Here is a 16,656-nt window from a genome sequence, read left to right on the forward strand (position 1 = left end):
GTGGGACAGAGGGTCTGTGCCCTTGCCCCAGAGTCCAGCACCCAGACCACGTGTCACAAGTTCCCCTCTCTGAGGAAGCTGACTAGGAGGCAGTGAGCTTAGCGTCTGCAGCCAGGTGGCTGGTTGTCTTCTGGAGTCCTCAGCTTGCGGCCATCCCTCCAGAGAAGCCTTCTCAGACCACCTTCTGTAAATGAGACACTCTGCCAGAGCTTTGTCTATGCCCTTCAGAGCATTCAGCACAGTTTGTCACATGTGCGTTTAACTGGTTTGGTCCGCTTCCCTCTAAAACTGTCAGCCTCGTGCGGGCCGGCTGTTCACCACTGCATCCAGCCCCAGACCAGCCTGGCCACATGGGGTGCTCCTGAGTTCGTCATTAGCCTGAAAGGTGACTTCGCTATGACTCTCCACAGACATCAGGTGATAGGGTCGGTGCAGACTCTCATGAAACATTCCAGCAGAAGAAACACAGTTGGCCAGTAGGTGGATGAAAAGATGCTCAAACTCACTAGTAATCGAGAAAATCAAAACCATCCTTCGGCTTTCACATTTCAAAAATGTCTTAACATTTTTGCCTATTTGCCTCCTATGCAACCCCCTTCCATTCTTTTCCCTCCCTCCTTCCTCAGCATAACTCTGTCGTAAACTTGACATTTATCATGCCTGCAGATGTTTCTGTGCTGTTGCTACATAGGTATGTATCCACGAACAATAGAGTTGTTTTGTATGTTTGAAAACAGTATTTATTGCACCACTTAACAGTGTATCACTTTTCTCACTGACTGTTACACTTTTGAGGTTTATTTGTCTTCATATGCGGTGCTCCAGTTTACTCATCTTAACTACTGTATAGTATTCCCTTGCCTAAGTGTACCCCAGTTTCACTGACTGGTCTTCTGTTAACATGGAGATGGTTTCAGATTGTGCTATTACCCTGGTATTGCAGTGAACATTCTCGCATTAGTTTCTCTGGGAGAGACACACCCTCATCTTCACTAACCGGCCCTGAACCACGCCCCTGTGTGCTTGGGTTGTTTTATGCTCACATGGCACCAAGATGAGTCATCCCGTAGCCAGACTTTTCCTTTCTGCCAACTTGACAGATGTGAAATGGTGTCTTGATTTTGTTTTGCATTTCCCCGATTACCAGCAGGGCTGAGCATCTTTTCAAACGTTTTTTGGCCACTTGTGTTATGTCTTCTGTGAAATGCCAGCCAGTTCCTATCCATTGCTCATTTTCTTATTTATAATTTTTTTTTCTTATATGTATGTTTGCAGGAGTTCTTTGTGTGTTCTTGATACTAACTGTTCGTCAGCAGTGTGTGTGTGGTCAGTCTCTTCCTGTTGGTGACTTTGTTTCTAGTGTTTTTTTGTCGAATAGAAGACTTTAATGATAAAGTGAATAATTTTCTTTGCCTTTTTAGTTTTTGAGGGGCCTTTTTTGGGGGGGGGAGGGGTTACTTAAATCTTTTCCCACCCGAGGTCATAAATATATTTTCTTTGAGACAGTTTAAAGTTTTGCTTTTCCCATCTAGTGCTTTAACTTTCTTGGAATTGATTTCCGTCTGCAGTGAGGGGTGGGTGTAATTTTATCATTTTCCTATTTGGATAACCAATTGACCAGCACCATTTACTGAAGTTTACAACCCCTCCTGCTGATGAGTATCACATGTGTGTCACATACTCAAGTTTCTGTATGAGGTAACTCTGTTTCTGGACACTCTGTTCTGTTCTGACGATCTGTTTGTTATCTTCTCAGTCTTAAGCAAATCTTAAATGCATGTAGGCAATTCCCACTCACCTTGTTCTTTCTCCTCAAGATTGCCTTGGCTCTTCTTTGCCTTTTGCATTTTAGGATTTCCTTGCATTTTAGGATCAGCTTATCAAGTTCCACAAAACAAAAAAAAACAAAAACAAAAACAAAACCTAATAATTTTTTTTGTTAGAATTGCATTGAATATAAGATTAATGGGAGAGAACTAACTTCTTTTCAATGTTAAGGCTTCCTATTTATTTATTTATTTTTGGCTGCACCTGCAGCATATGCAAGTTCCTGGACTGGGGATCAAATTTGAGCTGCAGCTGCGACCTATGGCACAGCCACCAGATCTGAGCTGCGTTTACGACCTGCACCACAACTCACAGCAACGTTGGATCCTTAACCCACTAGGCAAGGCCAGGGGTCAAACCTGCATCCTCATGGATCCTAGTTGGGTTCATCACCACTGGGCCACAACATGAACTCCTTTCCATTTTATTTTGTAATTGGTTGTATATAGCTATTGATAATCATATTTTAATTTTGTATCCAGCCACCTTGCTGAATTCTCTTAATAGTTTTAATAGTTTGTCTCTAGAATCTCTTGGATTTCTTAAATTTAGAACATAGTAAGTATCATCTTTGGTTTTGCCTTTTCCTCCCTGATTCTTAAGAACTTTCTTTTTCTTGCCTTGTAATGTTGGCTAAAACCCCAATGGTGTGCCGACTGGAGGTGGTAATGGGAAGTGTTCCTATCTTGTTTCTGATTTTAATGGGGAGGCTTCTGTAATTCCACCATGAATAGGATGCTTACTGTGATGTTTTCATAGGTATTTCATATTAGGTTAAGAATGTTCCCGTCTATTCCTGGTTTGCTGGGGTTTTTCGTTTGTTTCGATCATAATCTAGTATTGAACTTTATTGAATGCTTTTTTTACATCTAGTTTTTCTCCTCTAATGTTCTGTTTGGTTGATACATGTTCTGATGTTAACCTTACATATTAACCAGGACAAGCCCTTTAGAGTGAGTGTGTATGTGCTGGTTTAACACACTGCCTGCAGGATTCACTTTGCTAGTATTTTTATTTAGGATTTTTTGCATGTGTGTTCATCAGAAATATTGATCTAAAACTTTTTTTTTTTGTATTCTTTTCCAGTTTGTGTTTCACAATAATATAGCCTCATAAAACTAGATGGCCATCTTCTTCCCCTACTTGAAAATTTTTTTTAGTCTTTAGAAAAGTTTGTATAAGTTAATGATTATTGGTTCCCTGTAAGCTAACATTTGCTTGAGAAACCATGTAGGCCTGATATTTTTTTTTTTGGGGGGGGGGGGAACAGAAATGCTGGTAGCAAAATAAACAGTTGTTGTTGATTTAACCTATATAGGTTTTAAAAATTTTTTTCTTGAATCAATTTTGAAAATTCATATTGCTCTATAAAACTATTTAGTTTACCTGACTTTGTTCTGGCATGGATTTGCTCAAAGTATTTTCTTAACTTCAGTACTGGCCTAGGCTTGTGCCCTGTCTCACACTAAAGTTTTTTTTGGGAGGGGGAGGGGGTTCTGTGGGATAAATTAACTTATTGATGGCCTGATGCCTTAAGTGTAATAGGATCATGGTCCTTTTTCTTGATTATAAATACATATTTATTTTTAAAATAATTGGAGTACATATAAAACTAAAAGAAAATTAAAAACAATCATCACTGTTCCTATTTTGGCCTACATTCATTTTTTTTTTTTTTTGGCCTATTTCATATACATCATATCTACCAACACTTTATTTTTTGGCTGAATCTATGGCCAAAAAATCCTCCCAAAATCATAAGTTTGGGGATAATATCACATACTGTCTTCCACACTTAATGCAAGTATTTGCCAATATCATTAAATATTTGAAAGGATGTCTTTTGTCAGTTGCATCTTTGCAAATATTTTCACCCAGTCCGTAGGTTTTCTTTTCATTTTGTTTATGGTTTCCTTTGCTGTGCAAAAGCTTAAGTTTGATTAGGTCCCATTTGTTCATTTTTGCTTTTATTTCCGTTGTTTTGGGAGACTGACCTAAGAAGACATTGGTAGGATTTATGTCAATGTTTTGCCTTCTCTTGTTCTCTTCTTGGAGTTTTATGGTGTTCTGTTTTGTATTTAAGTCTTTAGGCCATTTTGAATTTATTTTTGTGTATGATGTATTCTAATTTCATTGATTTACATGCTGAAAGCATGTTTTTAATGGCTCTCTTCCTCTGTGTCCCATGTTCCCTGTTGTACAATAGGGCCTTGTGAGATAAATCTCCATGTGTATCTCTGATGATTCCTTATATTATGTTTTTTGTTTTGTCTTTTTGTCTTTTTAGGGCTGCACCGCAGCATATGGAGGTGCCCAGGCTAGGGGTCCAATTGGCGCTGTGGCTGCTGGCCTAACCACAGCAACGTGGAATCCAAGCCACAGTTCACGGCAATGCCAGATCCTTAACCCACTGAGTGAGGCCAGGGATTGAACCCTCGTCCTCATGAATGCTAGTTGGGTTTGTTAACCATTGAGCCACAGTGGGATCTCCGATGTTATATTCTTGTAAGTGCATTAAATGGGCAAAGGCTGTGCACTGGAGTGATTAATTGGCATCTGTTCTCTTTGCAGCAGCCCACTCACCCTGTATACAATATTGGACCAGATAAGGTGATCCAAGCCACCATGCACTTTCTACAGAAGCCGGTCCCAGGCTTTGAGGAGCATGAGGATGAGGCAACAGCAGAGCCTGCCACTGACTAGAGGACACGAGGTCCACGGGTCTGTGTTCACCCACCTCCCCAGTCAGACCACACTGCATTCTGTGCTGCACAAGCCTTGGCCACTGTGGAGTTTGGTTCTTTGTCCTTTCTTGTTAAACAAAACCGATGGCTCCCAGTCTAGAGAACGCAGTGGCCTGGTTTTTTAAAGATTCTTTCCATTCCTGTTAAACCAAAAATCTACCGGCCATGTGGCATCTGAACCTGGCTCTGACCTGGCCGGGGTTGGCTGGGGAACAGTGCATGCTGGGAAGGAGCAGCCCTCTCGCCAGCGCTCCAGTCTGACCATGGCATTGGAATGAACGATGTCAGAGTATTACTGTATCCAGAGCCGCTGCTGCCCTTCCTACTCGCACCACCATTCAGCCGCCAGAAGGTGGCTTCCCATGGGTGGACATGAGTCTGCTCGCTGCCAGGTGGGGACCTTAGGTCCCACCAAAATGAATTCTCCAGGAAAACAATGTGGTGGGGCTTCACTCTGAGGTGCCCGAGGCCCCCTACCTCCCACCCTGGTCACCTGCAGGGGAAGGAGCTGGGATCGGGGGAGAAAGGTCTTGGGAGATGTGAGTCCCTCCCTGCCCACACTGGGCACTGACCACACATCTCCATGGCCAGCCTTGTGCACAGGCAGGACTTGCTTCAGCCCCTGGGGTGGTGACCTAGACCCACAAAACCAATTATGAGTGAAAAATGAACTTCTAGATCAACTCTGTGCCAGAGGAAGCAGGAGCCTCAGAGCCCACCCCCCAGGTCCCCCACATCATGTGCCCCCCCAAAAACCCCTCTGATGGCTGCAAAGCAGCGCCTTCAGTCCCTGGCCAGTCTCGGTGTTGCCATCTTTCTTCTATCGACTCCCAGCCCACCCTTCTCAGACAGTGTTGTCTTCTCTCACCCAGAGTATTAACACTACTAAGTCTTTCACCTTCATTTCTGACTCAGGATTTATTCCCATCCTACCCACTCCAGGCTCACAGAAATAAAATCAAGTGCTAGATAAGCTGGTTGCCGCCAAGGCAGTAGCCATGTATACCTGGCCGGGGCAGGGCTGAGCGCTGCCCACCCAGGAGAACCCTTCCTTAGTCAGTGGGGTATTGAGTTGGGTCACCTGTCCACTGCCACAGTCACAGCAAGTGCCATGTTGCTGGTCTGGCCTTCCTGTAAGCAGCCGTGGGCTGTGGGCAGATGGGGGCCTGGAGATGCAGCATGATGCTCTTCTCAACAACTTTGGCCGTCTGCTGCCTCTAATTCCCTAGTGCTTTGACGTTTGGGGCTGTGTATTACCTCCTTGAAATAATAAAAAGAATAACATTTTCTATGATGTCTCTCATTTGTGACAGGTCCCAGGAAAAGGCCTTCAGTGTGCCCAGTGTTAGGAGTTTGGCGGGGGTTTGTGGGTCACCAGTCTCCTCCTCTGTCTGATTTCAGACCACACGCATCAGTGGTTACAAAGAGGTCAGACAGGTTCCTCCCTCCCTCACATACCTTCTCCAGTTAAGGACACGGAGAGCCTGAGAGGAGGAGGAAAGCCATGTCCCAGGCTCCCTGGAGCAGTTTGGTTTGGCCCAGCACTCCGCTCAGAGTGAGTGAGTGTGTGTGTGTGTGTGTGTGTGTGTCTCCCTGAGAGCAGGGGGGTGCTCCGGAGTGCTCACGAAGGCACTCGACAGTGGGTGGGTAGGTGACATCCTGGTCAGGGGCCGGGCGCTGTCACAGGGACAGGTCGGCACCCTGTGATCACCTGGCTTTCCTCCTCATCTGGTCAGAGACCCCCTCCCAAGGAGAAGCCAAGAAAGTGGGTGCTCTGTGACCTGCCCCTCTCCTTGATGGTGAGAAGAGGTGCCCTCCAAATCCACATCCCGGAATGTAATCCCTGTGCCTGTGCTAATTTTGCCCTGTTAACAGAAGTCAGGCAAAACAGCATACTGAAATGCACCATTCCCATCACTGCAACAAAAGGCCAAACCCTAACACCAGTAGCCTCAAGATATTATGGGATTAATTGCGGTAACAATTGGTGTGGTTAAGAGGCGGATTGGATGGCTTCAGTCTAGACTGGCTTTATACCAAGGAGGAAGAATTTGTGCCGAGCCCCAAAGGGGTGGGAAGGTTTGGCGAGGCAGAGAAGAGAGGTTGTTTTTACTGGTATTCTTACCTCAGGGGTTTGCACAGGCATATCCATGAGACTTCTCCTGCTCCCGTTTGGGTCTGGAGGGTTTCCCAGCAGCATCCAAAGTGGGTCCTGTAGGTAAATTCTCAGATTTATCATGTGGATCCTTTTTTTTTTTTTTTTGCCATTTCTTGGGTCGCTCCCGTAGCATATGGAGGTTCCCAGGCTAGGGGTCGAATCGGAGCCGTAGCCACCAGCCTATGCCGGAGCCACAGCAACGCGGGATCTGAGCCGCATCTGCAACCTATACCACAGCTCAGGGCAACGCTGGATTGTTAACCCACTGAGCAGGGGCAGGGACCGAACCTGCAACCTCATGGTTCCTAGTCGGATTCGTTAACCACTGCGCCACAATGGGAACTCCTCATGTGGATCCTTAAGTAGGAGGCATTTATATAACTTTCAAGGTAGGTTACCCCAAATAAAGAAACAGAACACTACCACAGATCTCTCTATCCAGATGGACCTGAACAGCCCCCTTGGACCTATCTCAGACCCACCATGAATGCTGTGTGAGTTGGGAAGCTGCCAGACTACTGTGGATAAGTCAGTACAAAGGTGCCTGAGATGACACCAGCAGTCAACTATGTTCCTGAGCTGCCCTCTGTGCATGGGATCATTTCTGAGTTAAAAGCTGTAAGTTAGATTCTGGTCACTGCCTTGTGAACAATGCAGTCGTGTCCTTCCATGAAGACCTCACACAAAAGCAGAGGCCATTAAATATTAAATAACAGTTCCCCGAGTTCCCTGGTGGCCTAGCAATTAAGGACTTGGTGTTGTCACTGCCGTGGCTCAAGTTCAATCCCTGGCTCGGGAACTTCTGCATGTCGTGGGCACAGTCAAAAAAAAGACAACCCAGAAAACAGTTCCATGATGGCCTTTCTGGACCTTGAATCTAGCCTTGGACCTTGGAATGCTGCCTCCTGGTGATTTAACTTAGAAGAGAAGTGGATTAGAACCCCCTGACAGGGTGGCTGCTTACATGACCCTGGCCACTTCACCAGTATTAACTATGCTACTATGCCGCACTTCTGGCAGGAACTTGATAGCTGGGAATTAAAAATGGAGCTGCTTTTTTTTTTCTTTTTAGTGCCACACCCACGGCATATGAAAATTCCCAGGCTACGTACGAGTCGAATTGGAGCTGCAGCTGCCGGCCTATACCAGAGCCACAGCGACATGGGCTCTGAACCATATCTGTGACCTACACCACAGCTCACGGCAACGATGGATCCTCTAACCCACTGAGTGAGGCTAGGAATCAAACCTGCATCCTCATGGATACAAGTTGGGTTAATTACCACTGAGTCACAATGGGAACTCCAAAAAAAAAAAAAAGTGGAGCTTCTTGATTGCCCCAAGTGCACTAGATTGTTGGTAGAAGTGGAATTCACTGGCTTCAGAAGTCAGGTGTACAGCTTAACAATGCCGACGTGGCATCAAAGAACTTGTCTCTTACTCCCACCACGTTTACACAGATCCCACCTCCTTAAGGAAGTGAGTTTACTGGACTCCCTGTAGGAATTTGCCAGTAGCTTCAGCAAATTCATCCCAACTCAGAGGAAAGGGTAATGTCCAAGGTGGGAAATGAATGTTTGTAGGCCTGGAGCTTCCTACACACTCTGTGACCAGGGCTAGGGCTACTGAGACACAAGCCCTGCAGAGACCAAATCTTAACAAAGACATAGGACGTTCATTTACTGGGATAAATTTGATGCAATGAAAGTTTGCTTTCTTGGAGTTCCTATCGTGGCACAGTGGTTAACGAATCCGACTAGGAACCATGAGGTTGTGGGTTCGATCCCTGGCCTTGCTCAGTGGGTTAAAGATCCAGGGTTGCTGTGGCTGTGGCGTAGGCTGGCGGCTACAGCTCTGATTAGACCCCTAGCCTGGGCACCTCCATATGCCATGGGAAGTGGCCCTAGAAAAGACAAAAAAAAAGAAAGTTTGCTTTCTTAATGCTGATAGTAGGGTTTGATATTAATGAGATACAGAGGACTATAATGGAGGCCTAGTCAGTGTTGCTTCCATTTGGGGAACACAGGTATTCATTTGGGGGGGAAGTATTTTGCTAATACTTTATTCTTCCACCATTTATGCCAGGGGGAAGCAAACTTTTTCTGTAAAAGGCCAAATACTAAACGTATCAGGCTTCAAGCAACTACTCCACTCTGCTTTACCATTGTAGTACAAAGCAGCTGCAGACAAAGTATGACTACTATGTTCTAGTAAAATTTCATGACAATGTAGTGGACCAGATTTAGCCCATGGGCTGTAGGTGGCCGGCCTAGATCTGACTAAATCCCAGCCATATTTATTCAGCATTCTTCCCCATCTTTCACAGCTGGGATGTTTTCCATGTACCTAATATTAAGTGTCAAATGACATAGTGAACTTGGTAAAGTTTGGCCCAAGTGCTCTAACCACCCACGTGCAGTGCTCAGGGCACTCGCTGCCCTTGAACAGGAAGGAGAATTGTATGATTTAAGGCACTGTTTCAACTGACAGAAAACTTGACCCAAACTAGCTTAAAGCAAAGAAGAAATGTATTGGCTTAGAAACTGAACGTCCAGGAATTAGTTTGGTTTAAGTGGCTTCAATGGGTTTCTCTCCATCTTTCTATATTGGCTCCAGCTGCAGGCTCTATGTGGTTCTAAAATGGCAGGAGCAATAGCTCCAGACCTTATATCCTCCTAGGGTCAAGTTCAGCAGACAAGAGCAGCTGATCCTTCCTTCCTAATATCATTGCATTTCACTGGCTTTGGTCAAGCCAGGTGTCTTTCTGAGAAGCAATCCCACGGCCAGATTACAGCGCACTGATTGACCACATGCTTCTCCCATGAGTGGGAAATTCCATCAGAAGCACACAGTCTAAGAGTGGGGAGAGAATGAGGCCTCAGTGCAAATTAGGGTTGTAGCCAAAAGGGGGCAAGGATGCCAGAGAGGCCAGTCACCATGTTCTCTGCAATGGTGGACTCCAGACCTGCAGTGGACACTGTTGGCATCTATTCCTCCCTCCCCAGCTGTGGCAGCCAAAAAGCTTGTGTGGATTTATCTCCCCTCCTACTTCCACCTCAGGCCGATTGGCCTAAGCCAATCATTTTTATCCACCCTTCTTTGCTTTAGTAGTTTGTTCAGGTTTAATAATAACCCAGGCCTGGGAGTTCCCATTGTGGCTCATGGTAATAAATCCGAGTAGTATCCACGAGGATGTGGGTTCGATCCCTGGCCTTGCCTAGTGGGTTTAAAGGATCCGGCGTTGCCACAAGCTGTGGTGTAGGTTGCAGACGTGGCTCGGATCCTGCGTTGCCATGGCTGTGGTGTAGGCCTGCAGCTGCAGCTCTGATTTAACCCCTAGCTTGGGAACCTCCATGTGCCCCACAAGAGACCAAAGAGAGGGAAGCCCTGGACATTTGGTAACAGGGGAAAGCAGCTCTTTCCTGTTTGGGATGGTGGGATGTGTGGCCTGGGACTCTAATAACACCCGTTTTCCTACCTAGAAGGAAGCCAGCACTGAGAAACTTACTGAGAAACATCGCCAGAGCCCTGTCACACTGCTCCTGCAGCCTGGGTCGGCCTCTGGGTTTTCCAGCTCTGTAAGCCAGTTTGAGTTGGATTTTCTGTTGCTTGCAAACGAAAGCCACCTCACACATACAAAATTCTACCCCAGATTAAGCCCAGGGCCATGAAGTCCTTACCTGCTGCCTGAAGATTGCTGATGGTCCTTGCCACCTCCATCCAAACAATAACCCCTGAGAGCCTCTCCTCATGTGATCCTTGACTCATCCTCATGAGAAGGGTGAGGCAGGTGTGTTATCTGCATTTTATAACTGGAGAAACAGGTCAGAGCTTAACTGAATCACCCAAGGTTTTCTAGCTATCAAGTAGTGGAGTCTGAACTGAACCCACATCTGTTGCCGCCTAAGAAGGCCACGTGCTTCCATGACCCGTCTCTGAAGTGGGTGGCCTCAGGGGATGGAACAGCAGGTGAACATGAGTGAGTTACCTACACAGGTGGGCAACTGAGGCCCTGAATGCCTGCTCTCATCTTTCACCAGGACAAGGATGGTGACAGCAAATGGCTGGGGCAGGCTCGCCTGACCCTTCTAACCCATCTCCCACTGTCAGGTCCTGGCACCAGTTTCGTGCCCAGTGTTGAGTGACGCTGTGTGACGCACAGCAAGGCCGTGGTGAGTCACTCTTTCCTGGGTGCTGACCACAGCCCAGGTAGCAGCCAGCCTGCTCTGGCCCGGCCCGGCGTGCCTAACTGGTTCCTAGACACCCTCTTTAACTTCCTTGCAATAACCTCCTCGCCTCTGTTTTTACCAGCTGGTGCAGGAGGTTCAGAGGCTGGGGCCAGGCGGCTGATGTGCCTCCCTCCTACTTCTCCAAGGACAAAACCAGGCAGGTGGGACAGAGTGCCTGTCACCAGCTCAGCTTAATGGAAAGCTTTCTCTGCCCCCCTGCAGAAACACAGCTGTTGAAAAATACCAATTTTTTTTTTTTTTTTTGCCGCCTTTTGTCTTTTTAGGGCTGCATCCGAAGCATATGGAGGTTCCCAGGCTAGGGGTCGAATTGGAGCTGTAGCCGCCAGCCTATTGCACAGCCATAGAAACGCAGGATCCGAGCCATGTCTGTGACCTATACCACACTCACAGCAACACCGTATCCTTAACCCACTGAGAGAGGCCAGGGGTCAAACCTGCATCCGACTAGGGTTGCTAGTCGGGTTCGCTGCTGAGCCATGACAGGAAGTCCAGAAAAATACCAACAGTGCATCTTTTAAAATAAACTTTACACAGTTCCGATACACCCCTTAGTCATTTTCTGTCTCATCATCTCATTAATATGGTACATTCAGCATGACTAACGGCCAGTATTGATATATTATCATTAACTGAAGTCTATATTCAGTTTCCTCAGATTTTACCTAATGCCTTTTCTCTGTCCCAGAATCATCCAAGATGCTCATTGCATGTAGTTGTCATGTTGCCTTAGGCTGCTTTTGGCTGTGCCAGTTTCTTCTTGTTTTGGGTGACACTGACAGTTTTGAGGAAGACTGGTCGTGTTATTTTGTAGACTGTCCATCAACTAGGATTTGTGTGAATTTCTTCTCATGATAAGACTGGAGCTCTGGGTTTTAGGAAGACCACAGAGGTCAGATGCCCTCTCGTCACATCCTATCAGGGGTACGTACTATCAATGTGACTTATCACTGCAGCTGTTAACCTTGGCCACCTGGCTGAGGTCATCAGGTTTCCCCACTGCTCAAATACCCATGGATTGAACTCATGCAGAGGCAACCCCAAAATGGGTGCTCAAGAGAGGAATGCACACCGGGCAGCTGGAGCCACTGGCTCATACACTCCCAAGTACGTGGAGGATACCCAAGATAGACCAGGCTCTGAGCTAGGGGTGCAGCAGCAAGCATGGGGTCCCGACCTGGCCTCGTGGGAGCTCCCAGATGCAAAGGCCTGCCAAAGCATTCACAGCAGCTCTCTGTAGGGATGGGGGCCCTGGCCTCACTTCTTGCTTGGGGAAGTCAGGTCTCTTGAACCAGAGCACCAGTACCCAAAGTCTCCTCTCCTACAGTATGTATCTGCTGTGAACATGACATTCCTTCTCTTGGGTGGCTGGCCTTGCTGTGGCCTTTAGGCCCAAAGCCGTTGGCCACTGTCCTTTAGTCCAGATCTGCCCCTGCCACTTCTGAGTCATTGATGACTCCGGGAGACATGAAATAATGAAGCTCTCAAGCATGTGCGTGGGCCCACTGGGCCAGCTGAACTCTTCTGGCTGGTGACGAGTGCCCAGGGGCGTGGGTGGCAGCTCTGCACACCTGTTTGATTATTTCTTGAATTAGAGTTTGCAGGCTCGTGGGGCCCTTGCAGGAACTGGGTTGCGAGGGGCTTACTTTTTCCTACAGGCCTGCCGTGGTAACCATCAGCTTTCCATTTTTCTTGGCAGGAGGCTCAAACCTTCACCATGTTCAGCACTGGAGTGGAAAGTTCTGGCACAGATTTCTAAACATTGGATCGTCGATTCTTCTTTTTCTGTCCCCTCCCCGGCCTTTAATTTCCTGGAAAAAAATGAATAGCAGAGACTGTGCTGGATAATTTGGCCCAGAGCAGGCTATAGGTGCACGAGGGCCCCACCTCTGCAGTGGACATCAGAGGAAAACAATCCTAAATGGGGCCTGGCATTCAGACCAGGCCCGCTGGTGTAGCTGGCATCCAGCACAGGGTGCAGGAGGGAACTCGCTCAGCTGGTTGTGAATTGTCCAGGCCCACCTGTTTGGCTCTTTGCTAGGCACGCCCATCCCAGTGGGGGTTGGGGTGGCCATGTGTGCATGCACAGGGCATACACATCAGCCAGGGTGAGCGAGGGCACATGGGCCCTGGGCCAATCATCAGACCACAGGGAACCAGCTGGCGAGTCTGTCCCCACCTCATCCCACCAGGCAGCTTTGCTAAGGGGCCTCTGTGTGGGGAGGCAGAAACACGGGGCTCCACCCCTATTGTAACCCAGAGGGCACAGCAGGCACAAGACGACTGACTCTCAGTGTTTCTGTGACTAGCCCAGTGCAGGCCACCAGGAAGGCACTGCAGAAATGCAAACAAACCAGAATAGAGAATGGGGTGAGGCAACCAGAATGGTAATGGTTAATGGTTCCCACCCAGCTGGCAAGGGTGTATTTCATTTCCCAAGTCCGGATTATTTTCAAATGGTAACAGATTCAGGTCTTGCCTGAATCCCTTCAGAAATCAAGCGAAGCCTATTTGGTACCACCCTTTGGTATTCAACTTATAATTACTCTCTTTTTTTTTTCCTTTTTTTTTTATGGCCACACCACAGTAACACCAGATCTGAGCTACATCTGCAACCTATGCTGCAGCTTGCAGAAACGCCAGATCCTTAACCCAATGAGCAAGGCCAAGGATCAAATCTGAATCCTCATGGACCCTATGTCGGGTGCTTAACTCACTGAGCCACAATGGGAACTCCTACTGCTTCTTTTTTTTTCTTTTTTCTTTTTTGGCTTTTTAGGGCCACACTAGCGGCACATGGAGGTTCCCAGGCTAGGGGTAGAATCGGAGCTACAGCTGCCGGCCTACACCACAGCCACAGCAATGTGTGATCCGAGCCGCATCTGTGAGCTACACCACAGCTCACAGCAACGCAGGATCATTAACCCACTGAGCAAGGCCAGGGATTGAACCTGCAACCCCATGGTTCCTAGTCGGATTTGTTTCTGCTGCGTCATGACAGGAAATCCCTTACTACCTCTTCCTTGAAAGGATTTTAACACATTGAAGACTGGTGCTTATCCCCTCCATGTTTCAAAAAAAAAAAAAATCTCAAACAGCTATATGGCTGAGGCCTATGCTGGCAGACAGACCTAAGACTTGTGAACACCTGAGTCCTTCTGAAGTGCCAGGCTTTCAAACTTATGAATTCTTGCCTTACAATGGCACTTTGTGCTACTGCTGTCCTCACATTATGTCTCAGAAAACCAGAGCAGTGTCACCCAGAGCCAGGCCAGACAGGTGGGCTCAGAGCCCGTGACCCAAACAAACTACCCAGGCACTGGTTTGGAAGCTCTCAGGCTCTCTGTCCCCACCCTGACCCTGATGGAGCAATGATGACACATACCTGCTGGGTGATGACGTTTGTTGGGAGAGCCTCCAAAACTCAAGCAGGGGCTGCCCAATGCCGATGCCGTCAGCCCTGAGCACAGCTAAGCCGGCTTCTCCCAATGGGCCCAGGAAGGGATATTTGGCCAGTTTGATTCGCAACCTGAGAAATAAACTAGAAAATGCTTTTGTTTATCCACTTCTTGGGGAAAGTGTTAGGATGTATTAAGCCCATGCCTTATAAATGCCAAACTATCAAACTCCACAACTGAAGGACACTGTCTTTGCCCATTCACTATCCAGCAGGGCTTCAGAAGGCTTCTAGTACCTGCTATGGTTTTTCTACCTTGCCTCCAAGGTAGAGGCTGACAAACGCCTTTTCTCTATCTGGCTTTTCTCCTCAGGCCAAAGAAACTGTTTTGGGCAAAGAAAGGCTCTAGGTTTCATGTTCCCGGAGGCTGCCCAGAAAGGAGCCTGGCACACAGGCCTGAGAGATAGCCATGCTCTGGCTGGCTTAGAAACCTGTCTGGTGACAGAGGAGAGCCAGTATATGGCATAAAAATGGGTGCTGCCCCAAGGTATCCCCCTTGCTTGGGGCCTCAAAAACAAATGGCTGGGTAGCCTTCACGAGTGTGAGCCCCACTGGGAGAAGAGAATCACCAAGGCAGGCGTATCAGTGCAACTGTTTCACCAGCCCCTTGCTCCCCGCCCCTCCCCCAGGTATAGTCTTAAAGAGCCAGGCCTCAGCCCTGCCTTGTTAATTCAGTTCAGCCGTGCCTCGATTTCCCCAACAGCTTTTTTTGTTCCCTGGGTTATGTGACCTGAGTTTGAGATCCACCTGAGAGGGCTTGTTAACTGGCCTGACTCAGGCTGTTGGGCCACTGTAAGCTGCATGTCGGGGAGAGCAGGCCCTCAGGAATCCTCTCGACAAGCACCCCAGGACATGGCCCAAGGACCCACTTTAAGCGACAACACCATGGGGGCTTCTGGGCAGTTCTGCTGGGCAGAACATCAAGTGTCCAAAGATCAGAGATGCCAGTGGGTAGCAGAGGGAGGGGAGGACCAAACCTCACTCAGGATGACACCAGACCTAAGGTACACCGGTTTTGGACCCTGGAGCATTGGTCACTCCAGTTTGGGGGTCCCTCCTGCTGTCTCTTCATTCACCCTACCTTGGACAGATAGGGAACACCTCAGGGGCAGGAAGCATTTATGAGACCCCAAGTCCACCCTCCGTCCAGGGAAAGCTAGATCTTCCCATCTTGCAGACTGAGCCCTGGTCACATGCTCTGTGTAGCTAATGGCAGCTGGCACCAGAGTGCTCCCTTGGTCCTGATGTCAAGTGTATCATAAACATTAATTCCTTTAAGCCTCACAACCACATTACAAGGTCTAATGCTATCATTACCCTCATTTTCTAGATGAGGACACTGAGGCTGAGAGAAGTAATTCGCCCGAGATTACTAGCTACCAACAGCCAGGATTTTGAACTCCGGCAGTCTGACTTCAGAGCCCAAGCATAAAACTCTGCACTCTGTTATTAGAAATCGAGTCCTGCTTTCTCCAGTCCTAGTACAGGGCTATCATCTACTTGAGTCTTGTTTTTTAGGGTCTCATTTTTTAAACCTTTCTGAGCTGATAGCTCTGGGAGCTGAGGTGGTTCTTTGCAGATGTGGCAGCTACTCTACATATGGGATTAACATATCAAGAACTGGGCCATTAATACCTCGCCCTTGGGGCAATTGCAAAGGAAGAAAAAGAGCAAGCTCACCGCTGCAAGAGAAAGAAGTGGGTGATAACAGGACCAAGCAACTACCAGGGTCTCTGGCTCTCTGCAGGGCTTTCTAGAGAAAAACAGCCCTGAGGGTGGACCATGGTCATACTGTGGTGACCTACGGGACATAGGCTAGCTTCGTAGCACACGTATCAGAAGGAACTTAGCTGTAGCTTTCCTCTGTCCCCTTGAGCGAGCAGTCTCCAGCCAGGGGTCTCTTACCTGGTTCTCCTTTCCAGGCAGCTGCTCCCGGGGGCACCACCTCCTCTCTGCCATTTGCTGGTCCGCTCAGCATGTCAGTCAGGTGGTTTGGATTTTCCCAGCTGAATCCACTATCCTGTTGTGGCCTTTTTCTTCTAACTGGTTTATTGAAATTTTGAGAAGCCTAAAACTCAACCCCTTGCCCAGCCATATCCTGGAGTCCTGGCTTGACGGCTGCTCCCTGCTCCCTGCCTACAGGATGCCCAGCTTCACACTCTGCAGCTCAGTTCTAACGCCCACCCTGACCAAGCCACCTGCGTGGGACACGGAGTCTATAGC

General features: G+C 47.8%; 1 protein-coding gene and 1 long non-coding RNA gene across 2 annotated transcripts in view; one reads left to right on the plus strand and one right to left on the minus strand.

Annotated features, from left to right (window-relative positions):
- The window catches only part of FNTB (farnesyltransferase, CAAX box, beta), a 76,284-nt gene extending 70,424 nt beyond the window's left edge, over positions 1-5,860 (plus strand). Inside the window, exon 12 of the mRNA XM_047794511.1 lies at positions 4,399-5,860. Within this exon, the coding sequence (XP_047650467.1) occupies positions 4,399-4,530 (132 nt within the window). The 3' untranslated portion in view covers positions 4,531-5,860. The remainder of the gene's footprint in view (positions 1-4,398) is intronic.
- LOC125134935 (uncharacterized) lies at positions 1,443-11,256 on the minus strand. Its single transcript, XR_007136874.1, has 3 exons — positions 10,410-11,256; positions 6,697-6,783; positions 1,443-1,876 (listed from the first exon to the last, which is right to left on the minus strand). It is a non-coding gene; the product is annotated as an uncharacterized LOC125134935 (long non-coding RNA).
- Between the last annotated feature and the right edge of the window lie 5,400 nt (positions 11,257-16,656).

Source organism: Phacochoerus africanus, chromosome 9 (genome assembly GCF_016906955.1).
Source record: "Phacochoerus africanus isolate WHEZ1 chromosome 9, ROS_Pafr_v1, whole genome shotgun sequence".
Classification (NCBI taxonomy): Eukaryota; Metazoa; Chordata; class Mammalia; order Artiodactyla; family Suidae; genus Phacochoerus; species Phacochoerus africanus.